The sequence below is a fragment of the Leptodactylus fuscus genome, chromosome 5 (assembly GCF_031893055.1).
Source record: "Leptodactylus fuscus isolate aLepFus1 chromosome 5, aLepFus1.hap2, whole genome shotgun sequence".
NCBI lineage: Eukaryota > Metazoa > Chordata > Amphibia > Anura > Leptodactylidae > Leptodactylus > Leptodactylus fuscus.
In genome coordinates, this window is record NC_134269.1 from 87,957,795 (window position 1) to 87,980,721 (window position 22,927).

The following is a 22,927-nucleotide window of genomic DNA, read 5'->3' on the forward strand; positions in this document are numbered from 1 at the left end:
GAACAATCTTTGTTTTCAGATCATTTGAGAGTTGTTTTGAGTAGCCCATGATGCCACTCTTCAGAGGAGATTCAAATAGGAGATCAACTTGCAATTGGCCACCTTAAATACATTTTCTTATGATTGGATACATCTGGCTATGAAGTTCAAAGCTCACTGAGGTTACAAAACCAATTTTGTGCTTCAGTAAGTCAGTAAAAAGTAGTTAGGGGAATTCAAATCAATAAAATGATAAGGGTGCCCATACTTTTGCACCAGTCAAATTTTGGTTTAATGCATATTGCACATTTTCTGTTAGTACAATAAACCTCATTTCAATCCTGAAATATTACTGTGTCCATCAGTTATTAGATATATCAAACTGAAATGGCTGTTGCAAACACCAAAATATTTAGAACAAAAAATGATTAAGATTAATAGGGGTGCCCAAACTTTTTCATAGGACTGTAGCTTATTATGTTAGAAAACAAGGCTTCCTGCTTTAAAGATATACCATCATTTTTATTTTTGAGTTATCAGCTATATTTGGGTTACTAAGTGAAAAGCTAAATATTGCCACCTGCTGGACACAACTAGTACTTTACTATTTTCAATGAGGATAGGGTTACATGGTTACAACATGGTCTCTTCTGAAGAATTAACACAGAAAATCAGCAGGGGTGTAGCTATAGGGGTGCAGAGGTAGCAGGCGTTACCGAGACTTGGAAGCTAAGGCAGTCCCTACGCCTCATTACAGCAAGAAATGACAACATTATTATGTGTAGCACAAGGTAAGTAGGGACCCTGTCACAGATTTTGCATCGGGGTCCGGGAGCATCTAGCTACTCCTCTGGAAATCAGCATACTGAAAGATGTAGCAGCTCTAAAGTAATGGTAGCAGAATTTGGCAAAAGGTTCTGTTTTATGTTTTTCTACATGCCTTTCACATGCTTACTTTTCTGTATGTATTGTTTTATAGCTTCCTTTCTTTGTAGATTTCCTATATAACTATACATGACTGTGAATTAGTATATGTTCTATTCATATAAATACTGTATCTACTTGAAAATGTGTTTAGGGCGGGCGGGTTCACACCTGCATCTGGTCTCGCTTTCAGGTTTCCATCTTCTGCCGAGAGAAACTGGACAGTAGACTGAAACCTGGGGGTCAGTTTTCAAACCCATTCAATTGAATGGGTTTGCAAAGTGACCGCCCGTGAGCGTCTTCTGCCTGTCCGTGGCGAAAGTTTCTTTTTAACCGGACCCAAAGCCCTCTATGTTCGACTTTGTGTACGGTTAAAAAAAAAAAAACAGTTTCCCCGCGGACAGGCAGAAGACGCACGCACACGGGCTGTCACTTTGCAAACCCATTCAAGTGAATGGTTTTTTAAAAAAAATGACTGCCGGGTTTCCGTCCCCTGTCCAGTTTCTTGGGGCAGAAGACGGAAACCTGAAAGTGGAGAGCGGGCGCAGGTGTGAACCTGCCCTTACCTAGATACTGTTTGTTAATCCAAATGATTTTTAATAAGTGAAATAAATGAAATTATATTACATAAATTAGGAAGTTGAGAACATATTTCAAATGAGACAGTAAAGGAAAATCATCAGTAGGGGTCCTTGTTAACTTCTGCTGATATCTATACATATTGTAAAGATTTTGCTAAAGCGTCCATGGAAAGTGAAACCATTTAGGTCATTGCTATCATCTCCCATTCTCTCTCTAAAGTTTACTACGGTTTACTTTCATGTAAATGAATAGACAGGGAAGTTATCTAGTAACAATAATGGCCACTTGTCATGAGATTAGTCAGCCTTTCCTTGCAGCTTTAGTGACACTTTGCTGCCATCTAGTGAACAATAGCAGTATTGTCACAGTGTGGTCATTTACATGAGCATTTGATCTACTTGGATTCTACAGTGTATTATTGTACAATGTGTGAATAATGTACATAGAAATTTTGTTGTAGATAAGGAGTAGCATGGCATAACAAAAAGTACATCTGCCTGCAAACCCCTTTCAAATACATTATTTAGCTCAGACATAAAATAACTAAATCTAGCAGGTTCTCCCATGTGCTCAGTTTATCTGTGGTTCATCTATGAAAGCAACGCTGCAATGTTAAAAAGTGAGTGAATTTAGTGCCAGGTCTAAGTGTATTGGGTATATGGGTCACCGTCATCTCCATCCTCAGATTATTAACATGTTTACCCAGGTACAAAACCAAGTGATCCCTGGCTACAATTTTCAGTACAGCAGTTGTCAAATCTACCAGTGAAATAAAAGACAGAGGTCAAATAACATAGAAATATTTATTTCCTAAATTTACAAATGTAATTCAATCTAAAAATTTTCAAAATGGTGAGCAAAATGGGTCTGGTCCCTCTTGTTGAGCATCTGGCAGGCTTTTTCAACATTTTTTGTCATTCCTGGAGGCCCACAACTAAAAACGCCAACTTTTTTAACCTTAAAAGGAAAGCACAAAATAGTTATCCAATAGCTCATATGAAAATCAGAATAATGATAAAAATAGTAACAATATAATAAGTATTATTATATTTAGTATTACTACTAGGGGTGAAGTAACAACAATAATATAATAAGTATTATTACTAAGGATGAAGTAGTCCACCTCAGCCTTAAATAACACCCATTACTCCAACAGGGCTCTATGTATCATGTAGAGACAGATCAAGGAATAGGCGCGCACAGGGGTTAACTTTATACAGTCACACTTGTCTGTGTTCACTTCATAGATTTTATTATTGACATAGCAAACTCTTATACCTCTGCTCAATCCAAGGTTTAGTCTCCACATTGATGATTTTGCTGCAGTTTTTAGGTCCAAAGCCAATGAGTGGATTGAGCAGAAGGGAGAAGTACAAGAAGCTTCCATATATTTCCCATTCCATTTGTAACCATTCTTGGCTTTGGCTCAAAAAAAAAAACGTATTAAAATCTGCATAAAAAAAGCTGCAATTCCACCTAAGGCTAAAACCACAGTGGTTTACAGTCTCTGCAAAGTGGATGGGATTCTAGTAAATCATTATCTCAAAAACCTCCTAAATTATTTGGTGGGAGGTTTAATCCATTTTATTCCCTCTATCAAATAATTCAGTATTTTGCAGAGCAGGATAGAGTGTACAGGAGTTTTCCAAAATAGGAAAGAAAATTATATAAAACTTCACCTCTAATAAATTTAAAAAGAAGACAAAGAACAGACAGACAAACCTAGATCAGCTGTGTCTGAGTCTGGTGTAAGATAAAGGTGGTTCAAAGATAAGAAAATAGTATCCAGCCCTGTCAGATTGTCTGATCTATACCTGGAATTGTTTATCCAAGACCAAATATGATCCCTCAATGGCGGACACATGTACTGTGTTACATATAATATGTGCACTATCCCTCCAATATCACCTGGCATGTGCACACTTTCCTGGAGTATATAAATATCATGAGCCAAGTTCATGAATGTAATAACCTTTGACTAGGCCTCTTATATATAGCTCTGTGCCTTAGCTGATCAGTCACCTGGATTATTAGGTAAACCCAAGTAATTCCTCTAAACAGATTAAGGGCAGGTAGTGTTTGATATCCTATATGCTCCCTTGTTACAGGGCAGTCATGCAGTCACCTGGCCTTGCACGATCCCAGACTCCATATGCACACTCAGCTGCACAAGTTTCACCATATATTTTGGTGCGCTCTTAAAATGGCGTCCCCTCTGTTATACTCCACACACATAACCTCAATCTGATACCTATCAGGCAATGTGAATCTGACCCTCAGACTACAGAGTTAAACAAAAAAAGGTCCCTATACGTATTTCACCAGCACTCTATTCAGTTCTGGATCATCAGGGGAGAAGCAGAGTAACCTCTCAGTGTGAGAGGTAAATGGTAGTGGTGCCTGTGTCTGGTGCTATTCTCCTTGTGACCACTGCTGGTGTTATAAACATTGATCTTGATTCTGGATAAAAATGTGATCTATAGCAGTATGGAGTTGAATGCTACTGTAGGCCTAAACATGGCGTACTGACACTTATTATATGCTTACCTACATTGGTGTGCATATGATTGTGATCATTGTTGCACCTAGTATTTTCCATGCTAGAGTTTAAGTATTTGCTGCTGAGTCTTCCCACCTGAAAAGAGGGTCATGTGATGATTCCTCCTAAATGGTTGGAATGTAAGGCTGAGTTCAGATGGAGTGTTTTGGTCCGGAATTTGAGGCGGAGGCTGCCTCAGATTCCGGACCAAAAAAACGGTAGCTGCAATTGAATGCCAGTGCAGTGCAGCGGCATCCAGTCCAGCACTCTGCTCCGGATTAGGCCCAAATGAATGGGCCTAGTCAGGAGGGAGTGTCTTCAGGCAGACATCTGCAACTGAACCAGCCGCGGCATCCGCCTGAAGAATGAGCATGTCGCTTCTTTTTTCCAGGAGCCAGAACAGACCGCTCGCAGAAAAAAAAAAAAAAAAATGACTGGCTTCCATTGATTTCAATGGGAGCTGCTTCTTTGGTCAGGATTTTGAGGCGGATTCCACCTCAAAATCCTGACCAAAAAATCCCATGTGAACTCAGCCAAAGGCTGCGTTCACACGTAGTTTTTTGGTCAGGAAACTGACTCAAATTCCTCCTCCAAAAAACGCCTCACCATACAGTCCTATGGTGATCATGCAAATAAAAATCGCTGCATCTAGCTCGAATGTGGATTTATACGGTTTGCACAGGACAAGCCCGAGACTGTATAAGGCCAATAATTTCCAAATTCGCAAAAAGTGTGTCCAGCGACAACATGTCCCGAAACACGTAAGCTGTGGTATCTTCTTTTTGTCTTGCTCCTGGAACATGTAAGATGTTTCTGTTTTATTGGAATATGAAGTAAAAGTTATATTTTATATACATTGGTTTGCTGGACACACTTTTTGCGAATTTGAGTCCTATGGTGAGGCGTTTTTAGGAGGAGGAATTTGAGGGTAAGTTCACATGGAGTTTTTTGGTCAGGGTTTTGGCATTGTCAAAACCGGACCGGAAAACGCATGAGAGTTTCCTGAGGCATTTTTTTGAGGCATTTTTCGAGGAGTTTCCTGATTCGTTTCCTCTTGGGATGCGGTCATGAATTATATTTTTTTAAAAGTGGCATTTCCTGATCAGGTTTTGCCAAAAACGCCTCAGGTTCCGCAAAAAACTGCGAGCAGGAAAAACCGTCTCACATTGACTTGCATTGAAGCCGTGAGCCGGAAAACGCTCACGGCTTCAAAAAGAATGGACATCTCACTTCTTTTTTGTCGCTAGCGGAAAAAACGCTAGCGGAAAAGACCCAGAAGCGTTTTGTATACTTTGAATGGTGAGGCGTTTTTTGGGTCAGGGTTTGGAGGCAGATTTCTGCCAAAACCCTGACCAAAAAACTCTGTGTGAACTCAGCCTCAGTGTGTTGTTTCCAAGGCAGTGTGGGGTGGTACTCTGACTGTATCCAAAGGCAAGTAGAGTGAACCTAGCATGTGCTTGAGGAGTGGAACCAGTACGAGCTGAGTGTAAACTCCTGTGATAACTGGACAATACTGCATTGCTGGTGAGAAAGTTACTTTACATACCAAGGAACTACTGTCAAGTTTATGTCACTGTCATCTACTTCTATTGAGGGGAACCACTTTTGTGCCGAAAAACTGCTACCTTAATAAGGGTTAGTTCACACGTAAATAACGTGTGGCTTATTTTGGCACCGGAAAAAAAAGCTTTTTTTGAGCTTTTTTTTGTAAAAACAGATTTTTAAAAAAGCCAGGCTGTTTTCCCCTCCTGTAAAGTGAATGGGCTGAAAAAACTGCGTCGCATTTTTTTACAAAAAAAAGCGTCGCTTATTTTAAAAAAAAAAAAAACACACAGAAAAAACGCTTGAAGAAAGGTCATGTGCTTCTTTATCTCTGCTAGCAGAAAAATCTGCTAGCAAAAAAAAAAGGTAGCAGTCTACATAGACCACTATTGTAAAGGGGCTGATTTTGAAGCAAAATCCGCTGTCAAAATTAGCATCTTTGCCCCTGTGTGAACTAGCCCTAAAAAAAGTGATAAACAGGCCTATAGAAGTGTGTGTTGTTTTTCAGATGAACTACAAAACTTTGAGAATGGGAATCTGTGTGCTTGTTGGGTAGAGCGCAAGGTGGGCTAATTGTGGATAAATGTAATTGGTGGGAAATCCTTTTAGCCTGAAGACTTTTATCTAAATTTATTTAACCATTAAATCACTCACCTCTGGGTGAACTTCCTGCAAGGAGGTAAAAAACAGCTCAAACTGTGGCCTTCCAAAATGGGTTATAGATCGTAAGCCCGTGAATAAACTGCGGTTCAGAACTTTCTGGAAGTGTCTTTCACAAATATACTACAATAGAAAAGACAGGCATTATTTTTGGAGGACTTTGCTTTATTTCATTTCCTTTGTTTGAAGCATTAGATACTAATATATTAATATGAATATCGGCCAATAATATAACAACTTACATGCATTAAGACATGGTTAAGAGGTTTAGCTGATCAGTCTAAACACTGACATAGGAAAGGAAGATGACCATGTTTCTTTTTTGAGGATGAAGTGTTGGTGCGAGGATGGGTGGCTTAAAACTGCTTTTGTATTCAGATTTTGGTGCTTTTTTTTAACTAAGTGAAAGATTGAAAAAAATGGAATGGGAAATATAGATGAAGCTCTGCCTTTGGTCAACATGAGCTAGTAGCCTTTTTGTTGTTGTGTCTAGTATATTTGGACCCCATGGGGCAGACCATGAGGGTGTCATGGAAGTTGCAGCACCCTGGAGGGTTTAAATAGCTAGTAAACAACAGAGTTTGGGGTGTCATAGAGCGACATGAGCCCTCCTTATTTTTTTCTGTTATCACAAATGTAAAAGAATAAAAATTGTTGCATGGTACATCAGTCTCCATATGTATTAATGTGTTGTCTCCTAGAAGCATTGCTTGGTGGTTGGATGGAGGTTTTGGGGTTTCAAGCTAAAAAGCCACACAGGCTCCATGCAGGGTACACTTGCTCAGAATATGACAATTCTGAAACTGTGTGATGTTATCATATCCATTCCGAATACAGTAAATTACAATCTAGAATCTTTTCAGCACATTTTTAACTTCACACCAAGAAGAATCCAGGATATGACTAAAACCATATATATCCCATAAAGTGGTCACTGAATATAATATAAAGTTAGAACTGTATCACTTACATGTATTAATAATCATTTGGAACTTAAAAAAATAGCATTTACTTTATAAAAAATGATCTTTTTTTTGGTTTTTATGTGTTTTATCATCTCACTTTGTAACACAGAACTGACATTAATTATATCATGGAATATTTATAGCATATTTTATGATTTCATTTTTACATGATTTCCTGATAGACAGGGGAAATAGGCCAGGGAAAAGGCTCTTGATATAACATTACTAATGGTACTTTTCTGTAGTAAAATTACTGTAAAATTACATGAAAGTACAGTACCTATCTAACACACTGCTCTAGAAAATTTTAGTAAAAGGAAAAGGTACATTAAGGCTTTTACAGAAAAAAATACATGATGATTTTCCCCTTTTATACTATACAGATTGGCATTAAGTTATCGTTCTGATTTGTCTAACGGATTTGCCTACTAGTTAACTTAGTATCTACTTTATAGGTTAGAGAATTGTGATGGGATGAGCTGCATGTGCTGCTCATCCAATTACATACTGGAATAAATTATAAAATCACATTTGTATTGACAAAAATGGAAAACAATGTGAAAATATGATGTATGTTTATTATAATTGTTTATAAAGCATAAAACTGATTTGTCAAACTGTTGGCCTGGGTATGCAGCCTTCATGGGCCCGCTGCACAGGCCAGGGCAATCCAAATTTTTATGGAGCAGCAGTCTGTTCCAGGACAATGATCAGGTATGAATGCTTCCATAATAAGTACACTGTCTAGCCATAATGATCATAAGAGTTACGCTGTATTCTACTTTGTTATGCGGGTAATGTTTTTACAAATTTCAGATTCTATGTACATTATATTTAATGTATAGAAAACCTACATACAGACGCAGTCCAAATCTGCTTTTATGAAATGAAATACAATTTTGTATATAAAGAAAATTCTAGGTTGAAAGATGACTGTGTGAAAAAGTCATATACAGTAAATGTGTATCTACTGCTCAACCCAACCCATACTGAACGGGACATGTGTTCAATTGATAGTCAATTAAGCCCCAGGATATTTTGGATTGCGTACCTTAAATATAACATCTGTGTGTGTTAGGGGGGAGGGGGACTACTGTGGAGCATATAATACTGGGGGGCCTACTTTGGAGTATATAATACTGTGGGGGGGGGCCTACTGTGACGCATATAATACTATGTGGGTGCCTACTGTGGAGCACATAATATTGCGTGGAGGCCACTGTGAAGCATACCATAGTTTGTGGGGGCCACTGTGAAGCATATAATACTGTGTTGAGGCCACTGTGGAGCGTATTGTGTTGTGTGGGGACCAATGTGGGGTAGATTGCATTGTGTGGGGTCCCTTCACTATTTATATCACACAGTATCTGTTTTATAGCAGACATGATATTAGTACAGGCTGTAATAACATTGCACGGTCATTATAAAACAGATCCTGTGCTATGTAAATAGTGAACATTAATTGTTCAAAAGTACCAAATGCAGAGACCTTTACCTTTCAGTACAAAGTTATTTCTATTATTGGGTTGCAGTTTGGGTACTCGGTTTCTAAAAGGTTTGCATCGCTTGTCTATGTTCTAAAATTTATAGGAATTCCCTTTATAAAACTAAAGTTACTACTTGAAAACAATATATTACATGTTACAAGTCTTAGTCTTCTCTTATTTCTTGATACATTCTACAAATGCCCTGACTTCCTAATGTAGAATGCAGAAATAAAAAGTACAGTAAAGCTTAAAAGCAGCAGCCATTGTAAACGAGCTAACATTAAAGTGACCTTTCAGCTTAATATGCAGCTATATTTTACTGTTGTACTATTTGACTTCTAGCAATACTGAAATAATACACAAGTATCATATCGATGAATCCTCCTTAAGTATATAGTTTACAAGAAACCAATTCAATACAACATTGCAACATGCTGGCAACACCTTTTACAGCACTACTAGTTCTAACTAGTATCACCCTGTAGTTATAGTATACAGGCTTTATCTAGGATAAAATATTACGCTGAAATATATACCTTAGGAGAGGTCATTTTAATATGTAAATAAACTTTTATACATTAACTAATTAATATAATTAATAGTGCCGGTGTCTCTTACTATTACTCCACTCTTTACTTATTATTTGCGCTTGACTCATTTTGGTTCATAGTCCAAACATAAGCTGTGAAGCCTTTAGAGAGGGTAGGGGAGGAAGCGAAGGGAACAGGCAGATATATGAGGCATCTACAGCATTAAATGGCTCAATAACAATTCCTTATAACCCAGTTGTCTTTTGTAAAAGTGAACTCACTATCTATAGTACAGATGTCTGTCTTACTCCTTGTTCACATCTACGTTTGGCAAGCCGTTCGGGGAGTCCGCATGGGGACCCCCGAATGGACTACCGAATGCGCTATGCAGTAAAAGCACATGGACCCCATAGACTATAATGGGGTCCGTGTGCTTGCTGCGAGATCTCCGCACAAGTCATGCGGAGAGGAAAGTAGATTGTGAAGTACTTTCCTCATATTCCCTGCGGAGATCTCGCGGCAATCACACGGACCCCATTATAGTCTATGGGTCAATGTGCTTTTACTGCACAGCGCTTGCAAATGTGTTTGGTATTCTGTTCGGGAGGGTCCCCATGCGGACTCCCCGAACGGAATACCAATGCAGATGTGAACAAGGGGTTATAGGAGCTCTTCTATTCCTCCCCCTCCACTCTCCAAACTTCTATTATACCAATTGTACCACTGTAAGTGCCAAAGTAGATAAATAAATGAAGAAACGGGCACTGTTCTATAATAGAGTACATAGCAAAGTTTATCTTCACCTACACAGTGTTTTTTTGTGTCCATTTAATGGACTCTTATTTTGCAAATTAGGGACAGCAATACAGTATGTTTCAACAAGCAACATGATGGTAAAGATTCTATGCTTGTACTGAGGTAAATAAATAGCGGCACTCACATAAAGAGAAGGTTTTCAGAGAGGGGGCATTTACAATATGTAAAGTCTACAGTGTCTATAAAAATCTTCTCTTACCAACATGGTTGTACGTAGGTCAAATTTTTCAGCAAATTGGGTGATGTAGATGTGAACAGACACCAAGTTATGTTCATCATTTTCCTCAACTTCTCTGATGATCTCTGCAAGCCATTCAAAATGGCGTTGTGTACGAGTAACCCAGATAAAGTACACCTAGGAAAATAGGGAAAATCTCCATTTATGCAATACAAAAAATACTCTGGAGCTCTGTGCTTGATGACTATAGTCATAGCTTCTGTTGAAATTTAAAGTGTTTCTGTCCAATTTTTTGAGCATATTTAAGTTATTTATTTTTGCTTTTATAGCACCATCATATTCCACAGCGATTTACAGACAATGACAGTCCCTGTCCCATATAGGGCTCACAATCTCCATTCCCTATCGGTATATCTTTGGAGTGTGGGAGGAAACCGGAGTACCCGGAGAAAACCCATGCAAACATGGGGAGAACATACGAACTGCTTGCAGATGTTGTCCTTGTCAGGATTTGAACCCAGGACACCAGCCAAGCGTATTCAGAATTAGTTTATCACATAGGGACGGCATAAAGAATTTTCTAAGTCCCTAGGCCAGTGACAGTGACAAGAGGACATCCTCTACGTCTGGAGGAGAGAAAGTTTCACCAGAAACATAGAAGGGGATTCTTCACAGTAATAACAGCGAGGCTCTGGAACTCTCTACCCCAGGAAGTGGTGATGGCGGATTCATTAAACAAGTTCAAGGAGGGCTTGGATGCCTTTCTTGAAGAGAACAGTATTACAGGTAATGGGTTCTAGATTTTGCTAAGGTCAAGTTGATCCAGGGTTTTATACTGATTGTTAGATCTTTGTGCAGTTTTTTTTTCCAATACTGTTTTGATTGAATTTAGAAATGACAAGACTTATACATGAAGATACATTACAGACAGTATTACATAAGCACTAGGGTGGAAAAACATGAACATATATATTAAAATAGTGCATCATGCAAATGATAGACCTACATTATTACAGGAAAGAATTTTTGGGAGGATCAGGTATTGATTTACTGATGTTTGAACAACTTTAACATAATACTGAATAAGATGTGATGTACATCATGGGCTCCAAACTTTATGGTTTTGTGAACATTTCCTATTTTTGAATAATATACTTTCATATTGTATAATGTTGTCAATCTCTGTAGGGGTAATGATGATGGCTGGTAACCCATCTGTTATGCATTGTCTAGGTAAATTGCACTAAAGAGATGACCCTAAAGGCTACAGTGACCTATCAGAATCAAAAAAGTATATCAAGTGACATGATCGACCGATAAGCTGCTGAATTCTGTTCTATAGGTAGGGTTGGGTATTTTATTAATATACATAGATACATCTCAGACAATCAGTCATTTAATGAAGGATATTTTTACCATTACTAGCCTCCATGCCAATTATATCCCAATATAATATTAGTCAGGTAATTGTATAGGCCATGTATATGGCATACCAAATCTGAATAATACGTAATATATTGAGGCTAATTGTATTGTACAGCATAATTGAGCAATGAAAAGTATTGGGCAGCACTCCTAAACTAGTATACACCATGCAAAACAATGTTTCAGCTCAGAGACTTGACATTTTTTCAAGCCTTAGACAAGATTCAAGTGAGCTGCATACACTACACTAACTTTTTGAGTGCTACCTAATTTTTTCATTGCTTATTGTAAGGACTAGTGGCCTGTTTCCGGAGCTCAATACCCTATGGTCTTTGCCAGTGATGCCTTTGTCTGAGCTTTTATTTTTTTTATACATCATATATCTATTTGTTCTTCATGTTTCTCTATTATGCACACATTGACTCATGTATCACTAATTTTTATTGTGTTATTCCTATGGTTTTTACTATAATCTTCCCTATATTTAATAGTAAATATCACAAGTCACATCTTACCTTTTTACACATTATCTTTGAATGCACAGATGATTTGAATACCAAATCTTTAAGGATAGAGGCAAATGGTGTGACTCCAATACCCCCTCCAACTAGTACTGAGACCTCATATTTGTTCCATTCTTGGTGTCCCTCACCAAAGGGTCCATCTAAATATATCTATGAAAAGTAAGAGGTTCATTAACAAAGTGAATAGGTTTGCATTGAAAAAGTCTCTAGATATGATGAGATGATATGAAAGTTATGAGGGAAAATGTCTGACTATACCTTTGGATATCCATTGAGTTCAGCAACACTTTGCGGAGAGTATAGCTCCCGTAGACGAGTGGTCCAGGGTCCTGCAGCTCTTATATGCAGGCTTAGAGTATCTTCATGTGGAGCAGTGGTTAATGTGAATGGGTGGTACTCATTTGTCCCCAGAGACAAGCAAGCAATCCTAACCCATTGTCCTGATTTGTACTCAAAATCAACCGGACGCTCAAACTTTAGATATGTGACATCTATACACAGAGAAGAAAGCTTAATGTATTTTGCCAACAAATACAGGGGAAATAAATTGTGAAAGTCCTATAAGGTATGCTGAATGTGATCTTTAGTTAATATGACACAGGAAATACAATTGCATATTGAAAATATTGACCACTGTATTATTGGTCACTGCTTTAGGGACCACTTGTAGATGAAAGTATGTATTGTAAATAAGCACCAGACAAAATCTATGAAAAATGGACAAATGGAAATTTGGTATTCCAGTTCAATCTACATTCCATGTTAAGATCTAAGATTGAAAGAAAAAATGTAATGGTTTATTTTAAATATGAACAAATGTGTTGTTAGAAACTAGGGCAAACTTGTAGTGGTGGGACGATTCACCACCTGTTGTGACACATGCACAGGTCCTAATGGGACCTGTTATCTCTAATAAAACATTTTTTGGATGGTGAAATGTTAGCATACAGATCAGTGTTTCAGCCTTACTCCATTATACAATGAAATGTGACTATAATATAAGGTTACAATACCAAGTAGATTCATTTGCAAAGGTTTCTAGTTGAAACACTTCACTGTGTTTGAGCACACAGACTTTTTCTTACCATAGGCCTTGTCTATATATGTACATATAAGAGAATATATTTTTCTACATTCTCATCCAGATATTGACCTTCACGATGATTTTCAATAAGGAGTAATAAGCAGATTGTTTCTATGGAAATTGTTAGAATATTCACATTTACCTGAAGGAAGCAATTCTGCTTTTATTACATTGATTTGTCTCTTCTTTCTGCTTAAGCTGATTAAATTGTCCCCAATAAAAATAATACCGGGAACTGACAAATAGATGTGAAACCTGGGGTACTGAAGAAGTCCAAAACTGCTATGAAGGATAATCTGATGGAAGAAAATTATTATTATAGTAATTTACTTGCACTACAACTGTAGACGTTTTCATGCTATCGCTCCACTGAATTACGTGTCTAACCCTGTGGATTGAAGGTTATTTCTTCATTATTAACTCCACTTGTGTACTGTCAACAAAAACTCAACCATTTCTCCATACAGTGGCAGACATAACACTGGTGCAAAACTACACCAGGCCCAGGAGGTAGGTGGCCCACTGTCACCCTAAGTCAGCCATGGCTAACAACTTGTAATACATTATTAGAGAGACATAAGAGTGGTGCTCTATGACAAGATATGTTATAACATGGGGCTCATATACAGTTCCTGAACAGGAACGTTCTACTATCTCTGTCTGCCAATGAATTCTGATTACCAATCAAATTGCTAGATCATTCTAAAGGCAAAATAGGTGATTTAGGTCAGATGTATACAGTATGTTGGTGTCACCGTATTTTTTGGACTATAAGACGCACCCAGGTTTTAGAGGAGAAAAATAGGGAAAAAAAAATTTTCAGGCAAAAAATGGTTAAATATTTAATGTATGGGAGTTGTAGTTTTGGAACAGCTGCAAGGCCACATTGACAGGTGACCCTGCAGCTGTACGGGGATGTATAGGGCGTTTTTTTTGTGGGGCCAGGTGTACTTTTTAGTTATACCATTTTGGGAAATGTTTATTGCTTAGATCACCTTTTATTTAAATCAGAGGCAAAACGGTGAGAAAAACCCGGCGGTTTAGCACTTTTGATTTTGACGTTCACTGTACATAAAATTATTAGTAGACCGGGCATTTTCACAGGAATACCTAATGTATATGTTTCACAGTAATGTTATACTTTTATATGTATTCTAGGGAAAGGAGGTGAACTTTTATTTATTTTATTTTTTATTATATTTTTTTAAGTGTTTTTTTTTTTTTTTTACTATTTTATTATCCCCCGCCTAGGGGGCTTGAACCTGCAATCATTTGATTGCAAGTCCCATAGACGGCAATACAAGTGTATTGCCGTCTATGGGAGATTCTATGCATTACTATCGCGGAGTGTCATAGGCCAGCCGTGATAGTAATATATATCTATGACAGGCCTGGGAGCCTTCATTAGGCTCCTGGCTGTCATCAGAACAGGTCGGCTCCTGCGGCCTCGCCGTGCAGGAGCCGGCCTGCATCACTAAAGGTATGGGGCCGGTGGGGACCGGCCCCGGGGCTAACTTTAAACTGCTGGGACCTGCGGAGCAGGAGCAGATTTGCAGCATGGCTGCACTACTGCCACCACTGGTTTTCTTCAGCGGCAGGAGCGTGGCAATCTGCAGGCCCCGGCAGCTAAGACAGTCCCCGGCATCTGCTGTAATAGACCGGCGGATGCCGGGGAGTGTTTTAGCTGCCGGGGCCTGCAGTATTGTCACGCTCCTGCCGCTGCAGAAAACCAGCGGTGGCAGTAGCGCGGCCATGCTGTAAATCCGCTCCTCCCACACATTCGGACTATAAGACGCACCCTCATTTTCCTCCGAAATTTTTGGGGAAAAAAGTGCGTATTATAGTCCGAAAAATACGGACTATATGGAATATAGTCTATAGAAAAGCCAGAAAAATTTTGATCTATATCTCCGTTTTTTTCCTGATAACAGTATATTAGAAAATTGTTTCTGCATTGACCTAAGACAACATGTTGAAAAACTTAAACTTACCAAAATATACATCAGTATATACAAATGATGAGTAAGCCAAAATCCACGAAAGCTAATGCGTCGGAAATGATGGGAAGCAAAGACATACATCAATGCGAGAATACCCAACAGCAAAATCCCAGTAAATCCTAGAAGAAAAGATTTCCATCAGAATTTACAATGTCTTGCATTACAAAAACTAAATTTTAAAGGTAAAAAATTTCCTTTCATATGTAGCCATGTCCTGATTTCATATGTAGCCATGTCCTGATTTCATATGTAGCCATGTACTGATTTCATATGTAGCCATGTCCTGATTTCATATGTATAGCAGGGAGCCCCCTCTACCCCAGGTAAAATTTGACTGCTACATGTACAAAGTATATAGCTGCCCAAATGTAGTTGGCTTTAGACATAATTTTTCTGCAAATCATCATGTTTTTTATAAACTTACCCGGTATTGTCTGGAAAAACCACCAGTAATATTTCTGAGGAATCTCAGACCTTGAAAGAGAAATTGATATTTTGTTAACTGACATTTTATGCCTATTGAAAGCAATGTGTTGCATTAATACTAAGTTTCTTACCCTGTTATTTTTATTATTAAAGCAAGATAGGAAACATAAAATACATAAACAAAAGCACAGAATATGGCATTCTACAGAACATTTGCCCACCGATGTTGCAACTGGGCCTGTAGTTCCTGCACACTTGTAGGTAGCTAGAGTCCCAACTGGTTCCATGTGCTCTCAACTGGTGATAAATCTGGATACTGGGCAGGTCATGGTAGTGTTGCAATCTGGTAAAGACATTTATGGGAAACTCTTGCTGTGTATACACAAAAGGCAGAGTTGAAGAGCTCACCATGAAGCCTCCATACTGAAACCCAACCGCACGATCCCAAGGAGAACCTGAATTTGTAACTAATGACAATACGGCTTCAGTCTGTAACAATCCAGGTTTCTTGTTCTCTACCACTGCAGATAAAGGTGAATGGTGGCTGGCTGTCAATGGCAGGATGCATAATGGGTGCCTCAAAACCAAATTTCTACCAAATGGTTCAGCAAATACAAGGGTGTGGAATGAAGGAGCCACCTGTGTCTGGATGTAGACAGGTAAATGGGGGGGTTTCCTTGTGCTTGTTGGTGAATCAAACAATTTTCTCTGCTGGTTATCTGTCCTGGTCCTCCTGAGCCTGTTCACTGTGCATGCCCTCATATAACCAACTCCCCACACCTCTTAACAGCTAGCTTAGAAAGGCCAAGATGACAGGCATTCTGCTTCGTTTAATCCAGTAATGCGCCCCCTGTCAGTCAGCTGGGCAAAATATCTTCAAGAATATCATATAAGCATGTCTATCAGTCAATAATTTCTCAACAGGAGATCCTGTGCCCAAATGTAGCCCTTTGGGTTATTTAATCAGGGTTATTTAACTTGGGTTTTTTAATCAGTTTTTTAATCAGACCATACCTGTAATCTCTTACATATCTATCTGAGACTTAACTACAAGACAATTTTGCAACAATCTGTCAGTTCTATCTACATTATTTTATTGTCAATGAGTGTATATGTCTGAGCCCAACTCCTGCCACTATCAGATAGGGCAGCATAAGAGATCTTACAGACCCCCTTCAAGGTTTTACCTACTTTATTGATGAAAACTTTTATTTCGAAAATGCTCTTTATCTTTCCTGATATACCCTTATTGGAATGTAGAGTGCTGAATGTGTTAAGTAGGAATTTATGCCTGTATACTGCTTTGGAATTAACATAACATACGTTACTTACCCATCATCTCTAAAGACTTTAGGAAATATGCAAGAAAGGGTACTAAGGGGAGTAATGGAAAACATATAGATGTTGACTGCGTGGCCAGCACTATGGAGAACTGTAAGACAAAGAAGCAATAGAAGCACATGATATACTATTATCATAATAATGCAAAGAAATGCTTGAAAATGAAATAGTAATCCATACATATATGGTCCTTCTCTATCAGTGCATCTAACCCCTGTCTTAAGGTGCCCAAACACCTTCAATAGCTTTGTCAGTTTGTCTGACAGCTGTTCCTCCTGACTCTCAGAGTATTTTGTATATCAGAACACAATCCTTCTTCTCCAGGTACAGTATAGAATCTTCATGAAGCACACTTAATGGTAGCACATTACAAACTACGATTATTAGAACTTCTAATGGCATAAATATTAGTTCATAAAAATATAAAACATGCAATATGCTATTACTATAATATGTTTTCAATAAAAACTTCTCAAGAAGCATAGTACTAACCTGCTAATACAACGGCAGTTTTTGCAATAAGTCGGTGAAAATCCACTGCAGCGTCAAAAGGAATATATTGGTTTAAGAAGGTCTCCCTTAGAAATGTGATGAGATTGCGACACATAGTAAGCAATATGTAGGTAAACATGAAGGAGATACTTGCAGCGGTTCCTCTTGATACAATGATGCCTGGTAATGTTACTTCACCAATGCCTGAATGCTGCGACTCAAAAGCGTAATCTGCAAAGAATATAGGGAATTTAGTCTTACTGAGCATTGCATTACAAAAGGTATTATAATTAGGGTTGAGTAATTGTGATCCGATCTTTCCCGATCCTGATCGCTCAACCCTAGTCAATGCTTATCTATGGGAAAATTCACTTTTAAAGTTGAGTCGATCGGATCCCGGTCGGCGATCGAGCAAATTTCACGATCGCAATCAAGATCGGCTGGAAAATGATCGGAAATCGGATTTTGAAATCTGAAGATCGGCTCAACCCTAAAGGTGACTTTTCCCATAGAGAAGCATTGACTAGGGTTGAGCGATCAGGTTCGGGAAAGATCGGATCCCATTCGGCGATCCAGCAAATTTCACAATCGTGATCAGGATCGGCTGGAAAATGATCGGAAATCGGATTTTGAAATCTGAAGATCGGCTCAACCCTAAAAGTGACTTTTCCCATAGAGAAGCATTGACTAGGGTTGAGCGATCAGGATCAGGAAAGATCAGATCCCGATCGGCGATCGAGCAAATTTCATGATCGGGATCGGCTGGAAAATGATTGGAAATTGGATTTTAAAATTGATCCTGAAATCTCAAAATCAGCTCAACCCTAACTATAATTCAGCATATGTGTTCTAGCACATGACAATTGCAGATGGAGTGTCAGCACTAGATCGCTTGGGCAAAAATAGGGTTAGACCTGTAACTTTTTTTTTTTATTTAAAACATTTACATGTATTTTTTTTATTTATTTTTTTATTAACAATTTGGATAGTCCCTTTACTGTTACATTAATGTAAAGGCACTCCCTGGGGTTATTTAGGTTCCATTCTCAGAATATCCTCCAAATGTGTTTAATGCTTGGAAGAAAAGCGTGTAGATTTTGAATGGCTGGCTTGTACAATAACAGGATAATAGCCGTATGGGGCAATAGACATTTGCTATACATGCTGCAGATGTATGTATCTTATGTAATATCTTGAATCATTATAAATCAGAAGTGTGATGATTCAGAAGTTTTGCAATAGTGACAATTCCTAGCTGTGACTCATGCCCATCAGGCCTGGCACACCTCTTCCACTGACTTTTACGTTAATGGACTGTCTGTCATCCAATATAAGTCTTATCTGGGATATATTACTGTAAGTAAGTTGTGAAAGAAATTTTCTGACAGAAGTCCTCAGTAGTTGATACCTTTTTTAATGGCTAACTCAAAAAGTTTTTTGATGACATATTTCGAGCTTTCGGGACTACTATAAAGGTCCCTTCATCAGGATGGTATAACACAATGTCTGAAGGTAGGCATATATATACAGAGAAATGGAGTGTTAGATGCAAAATAGATGGAAAACAGAACATAAACAGTTTAAAAAAAAAAAACATATATATCAGTTCACAGGAAAGTTCTCTGGGTTTATGGCTTCTTTGATCAGTGATGTGGTGTCTAGTGGTTATAAAAGGCCATAAAACTCTGGGCCCTGTTTAAACCTTGTTGGAGAGTGCGAAAGGTCTTCATAAGTTTAAATTCCCATATGAGGCGATCTCTTCTGTCTCTGAAATTCCCCCTTAGTACCAGGATCTTCATATCCTGGGTCATATGATTTTGATTACAGAAGTGTTTTGGCACCGGGAGGTCCATTCTTTGCTCTCTAATCGTATGTCTGTGTGAGTTCATCCTCATCCTAAGTGACTGTCCTGTCTCACCTACATACAGGCCCTCAGGACACTTAGTACACAATATCAAATACACTACATTAGGTGTGCTGCAGGTGAAGTTACCTGGGATCTTGTAGTGTCGATCAGAGTTCGGGATCTTTATTTTGTCCGTAGTCAGTATGTGCAGGCAGGTTTTGCACCTCTTCTGTCCACATGGAAATGTTCCTTTGTTAGTTGGAGGTGACAGTGAGCTGCTAATAATCATATTCCTGAGGTTTGGTGGCTGTGTGTAACACAGGAGAGGGGGTTCTGGAAATATGGATTTTAGATGGTTGTCTTTTTGCAGTAGTGGATGTAATTTGCGTGTAATTCCTCTCAGCGTCTCCAGGTGGAGGTTATATGTGACAACCAGGGGCACCCGAGTGTTCTCCTGTTTAGTATTGTATTTTAATAACTCTGATCTTGGTGTTCTGGTGGCCCTGGTGATTTAGTTATCAATTGTTCTTGGATGGTAACCCTGCCTCAAGAATGTGTTTTTGAGGCCCCCAATGTGCTTGTCTCTGTCCACAGGGTCTGAACATATGCGATGGTATCTGATGGCTTGGCTGTAGACAATGGATTTCTTTATGTGTTTCAGATGAAAGCTATCCCATCTTAGGTAGGTAGGGCGGTCAATCGGCTTCCGATACAGTGATGTCTCAATTTTGTTGTCCTGTATCTTGATGACTGTGTCTAGGAAGTTTATTTCAGAGAAGGAGTGATTGAGCGTCAGGTTGATGGTGGGATGGAACTGGTTGAATTGTTCATGGAAGGTTTTCAGCTGTTGTTCAGACCCAGTCCAAATGATTAGGATATCATCAATGAAACGGTAGTATGTAGGTGAGACAGGACAGTCACTTAGGATGAGGATGAACTCACACAGACATACGATTAGAGAGCAAAGAATGGACCTCCCGGCAGGGGTGAACCTGCCCCTTTCGCCGCCCGAGGTGAACGACAGAAAGCCGACCCCCCCCCCGGGAGGAGGGGGCGTGGTGCCGTGAAGGGGGTGGGGTGAAGTGAAGGGGGTGGGGCTTAGCGGCGTTCGCAGGCAGAGAGCAGGCACGGAGAGGACCTGCTCGCTGCCTGAGCGTAAGGGGAGGCCGCTGGAGCAGCGCTGCTCCAGCGGCCTCCCCAATCCACCGCTCGGTGCTAAGCCAGTCCAGGACAGCTTGTCCTGGACTGGCTTAGGTAAGCAAAAATGCTGCCCTCCCTGGGGCCCTGGCATAGCGTCGCCTGAAGCGGTCGCTTCAGGTCGCCTCATGGGAGGTGCGGCGCTGCCTCCCGATGCCAAAACACTTCTGTAATCAAAATCATAATATGACCCAGGATATGAAGATCCTGGTACTAAGGGGGAATTTCAGAGACAGAAGAGATCGCCTCATATGGGAATTTAAACTTATGAAGACCTTTCGCACTCTCCAACAAGGTTTAAACAGGGCCCAGGGTTTTATGGCCTTTTATTACCACTAGACACCACGTCACTGATCAAAGAAGCCATAAACCCAGAGAACTTTCCTGTGAACTGATATATATGTGTTTTTGTTTTTTTTTTTTTTAAACTGTTTATGTTCTGTTTTCCATCTATTTTGCATGTAACACTCCATTTCTCTGTATATATATATGCCTACCTTCAGACATTGTGTTATACCATCCTGATGAAGGGACCTTTATAGTAGTCCCGAAAGCTCAAAATATGTCATCAAAAAACTTTTTGAGTTAGCCATTAAAAAAAGGTATCAACTACTGAGGACTTCTCTCAGAAAATTTCTTTCATTTCATATCCACTGGCTAACACGGTACAAGGATATATATTTTTTCTTTTACAAAATGTAAGTAAGTTGTAATTGTCAAAATTGAGAAAGATCAGTGCTTTTGTTTCCTTAACTATGTTCGTGTTTTCCACAGATAGCACACAGACATTTGGTTTTCTTAACCCCTTGCTACTCTGCGCCGTACTATTAGCTGAGCATATAGCTAATGGACAGCGCCATAATAGTGCCTAATAATCTGTTTCCAAAATAGAATAAAACAAATATAAATATGGTATCCACCATAACAACCTACCATAGAAAGTTGCCATGTCATTTTTGTTACAGAGTGGACGCCGTAGGAACAAAATGCAAAAAATAATTTTAAAATTGTGGATTTTTTTTTTTATCTCCGCTGTGAAAGAGGTTTTTTTTTGCACGGACCTCAAGTAGGACATGCAGGACTTTGTGACCGTGCAAAAAAAAAAAAAACTGTTTTACATCGGAGAAGCTGCACACAGACACCGGCGGTTTGCTTTAAAAACCCATTGAAATAAATGGGTTTTAAAACTGACCGCCAACAAGCCATTCCCAAGCTGTTTTTCCTGGGATTTAGGTGGAATCGCGGCGGACAGGTACAAGGCACAAGTGTGAACACTGCATAACATACACATTACAAGGAACAAATCTGTATAGTTTAGAACACTGATATGAAGACCACTATAGCCTTTCCAGTTACATGTAAAAACCTGATGATTTCAATCACATTAACCCACATAAACTCCTCCAGCTATTGAAGTCTGGCCACTCCTATATAACTCCAGTAAATGCCAAGTTCCCATAATACTTACAGTAGGCTCTTTCTAGAAATAGCCCTGCAGAAATCCCATAGAATATAACCACACACACAATATGACGCCGGTAATTCTCAACAAAACGCTTAATCTCCTGTATTTTCTGATGGATTTTGCTTCTTTGGTATTTCCCCTTTTTGGCCTCTGTATATAGACGTTGTTCTTCTAGAGTATCAGATGTACTTATGAAGAAAAAAAGCAATATTTAATGAGTTATCAGAATATTTCATATATTTTAGCACAGACAGTAAGCTTTTATAGCTAATGGTCAGATCCATGAATGTATAGATCCAGTAAATTCAGATACAACATCAAGTAAAACATCAGACTAGACTAACAAGTCACATAGCAGATATTGCCTGAGCTCCAGTCATTAAATGTACTCTATTACAGTATGTAGCAAACCACTTTCTGTATACAGTATAAGAGGAGAGTATGTAGCAAACATCTCCGTGTACAGTATTAGAGATGAGTAAGTAGTGTTCGATTGAGTAGGTGTTCGATCGAATACCACGGTATTCGAAATACTCATACTCGATCGAACACTACTAGCTGTTCGAATGTTCGATGCAGAACCAGCGTTGATTGGCAGAATGCTATACATTCTGCCAATCAACGCTGGTTCTTCTCTTACTTTTCCGAAGTCTTCTCTGCGCTGCGTCCCCGCGTCTTCTTCCGGGTGGAATTCACTCTGCCTAGGCATCCGGCCTAGGCAGAGCCAACTGCGCATGCGCAGGCATGCATGCGCATACACGCGCATGCGCAGTCGGCTCTGCTCAAGCGTAAGGCCTGGGCAGAGCCGCACGCGCATGCGCAGTCGGCTCTGCCTAGGCCGGATGCCTAGGCAGAGTGAATTCCACCCAGAAGAGGACGCGGGGACCCTGCGCCGGGAGAAGACTTTAAGCAGAATCCAGCCCGA

General features: G+C 39.3%; 1 protein-coding gene across 1 annotated transcript in view; it reads right to left on the reverse strand.

Annotated features, from left to right (window-relative positions):
* Positions 1 to 2,319: 2,319 nt before the first annotated feature.
* The window catches only part of LOC142203152 (dual oxidase 1-like), a 94,088-nt gene continuing 73,480 nt past the window's right edge, over positions 2,320 to 22,927 (reverse strand). The window contains exons 23-33 of the mRNA XM_075273672.1: positions 22,006 to 22,190; positions 17,495 to 17,725; positions 16,994 to 17,093; positions 15,660 to 15,709; positions 15,227 to 15,354; positions 13,378 to 13,531; positions 12,410 to 12,642; positions 12,143 to 12,301; positions 10,224 to 10,379; positions 6,221 to 6,349; positions 2,320 to 2,442 (exon numbers count right to left, since the gene is read on the reverse strand). Coding sequence (XP_075129773.1) covers positions 2,320 to 2,442; positions 6,221 to 6,349; positions 10,224 to 10,379; positions 12,143 to 12,301; positions 12,410 to 12,642; positions 13,378 to 13,531; positions 15,227 to 15,354; positions 15,660 to 15,709; positions 16,994 to 17,093; positions 17,495 to 17,725; positions 22,006 to 22,190 — 1,648 coding nt within the window. The remainder of the gene's footprint in view (positions 2,443 to 6,220; positions 6,350 to 10,223; positions 10,380 to 12,142; positions 12,302 to 12,409; positions 12,643 to 13,377; positions 13,532 to 15,226; positions 15,355 to 15,659; positions 15,710 to 16,993; positions 17,094 to 17,494; positions 17,726 to 22,005; positions 22,191 to 22,927) is intronic.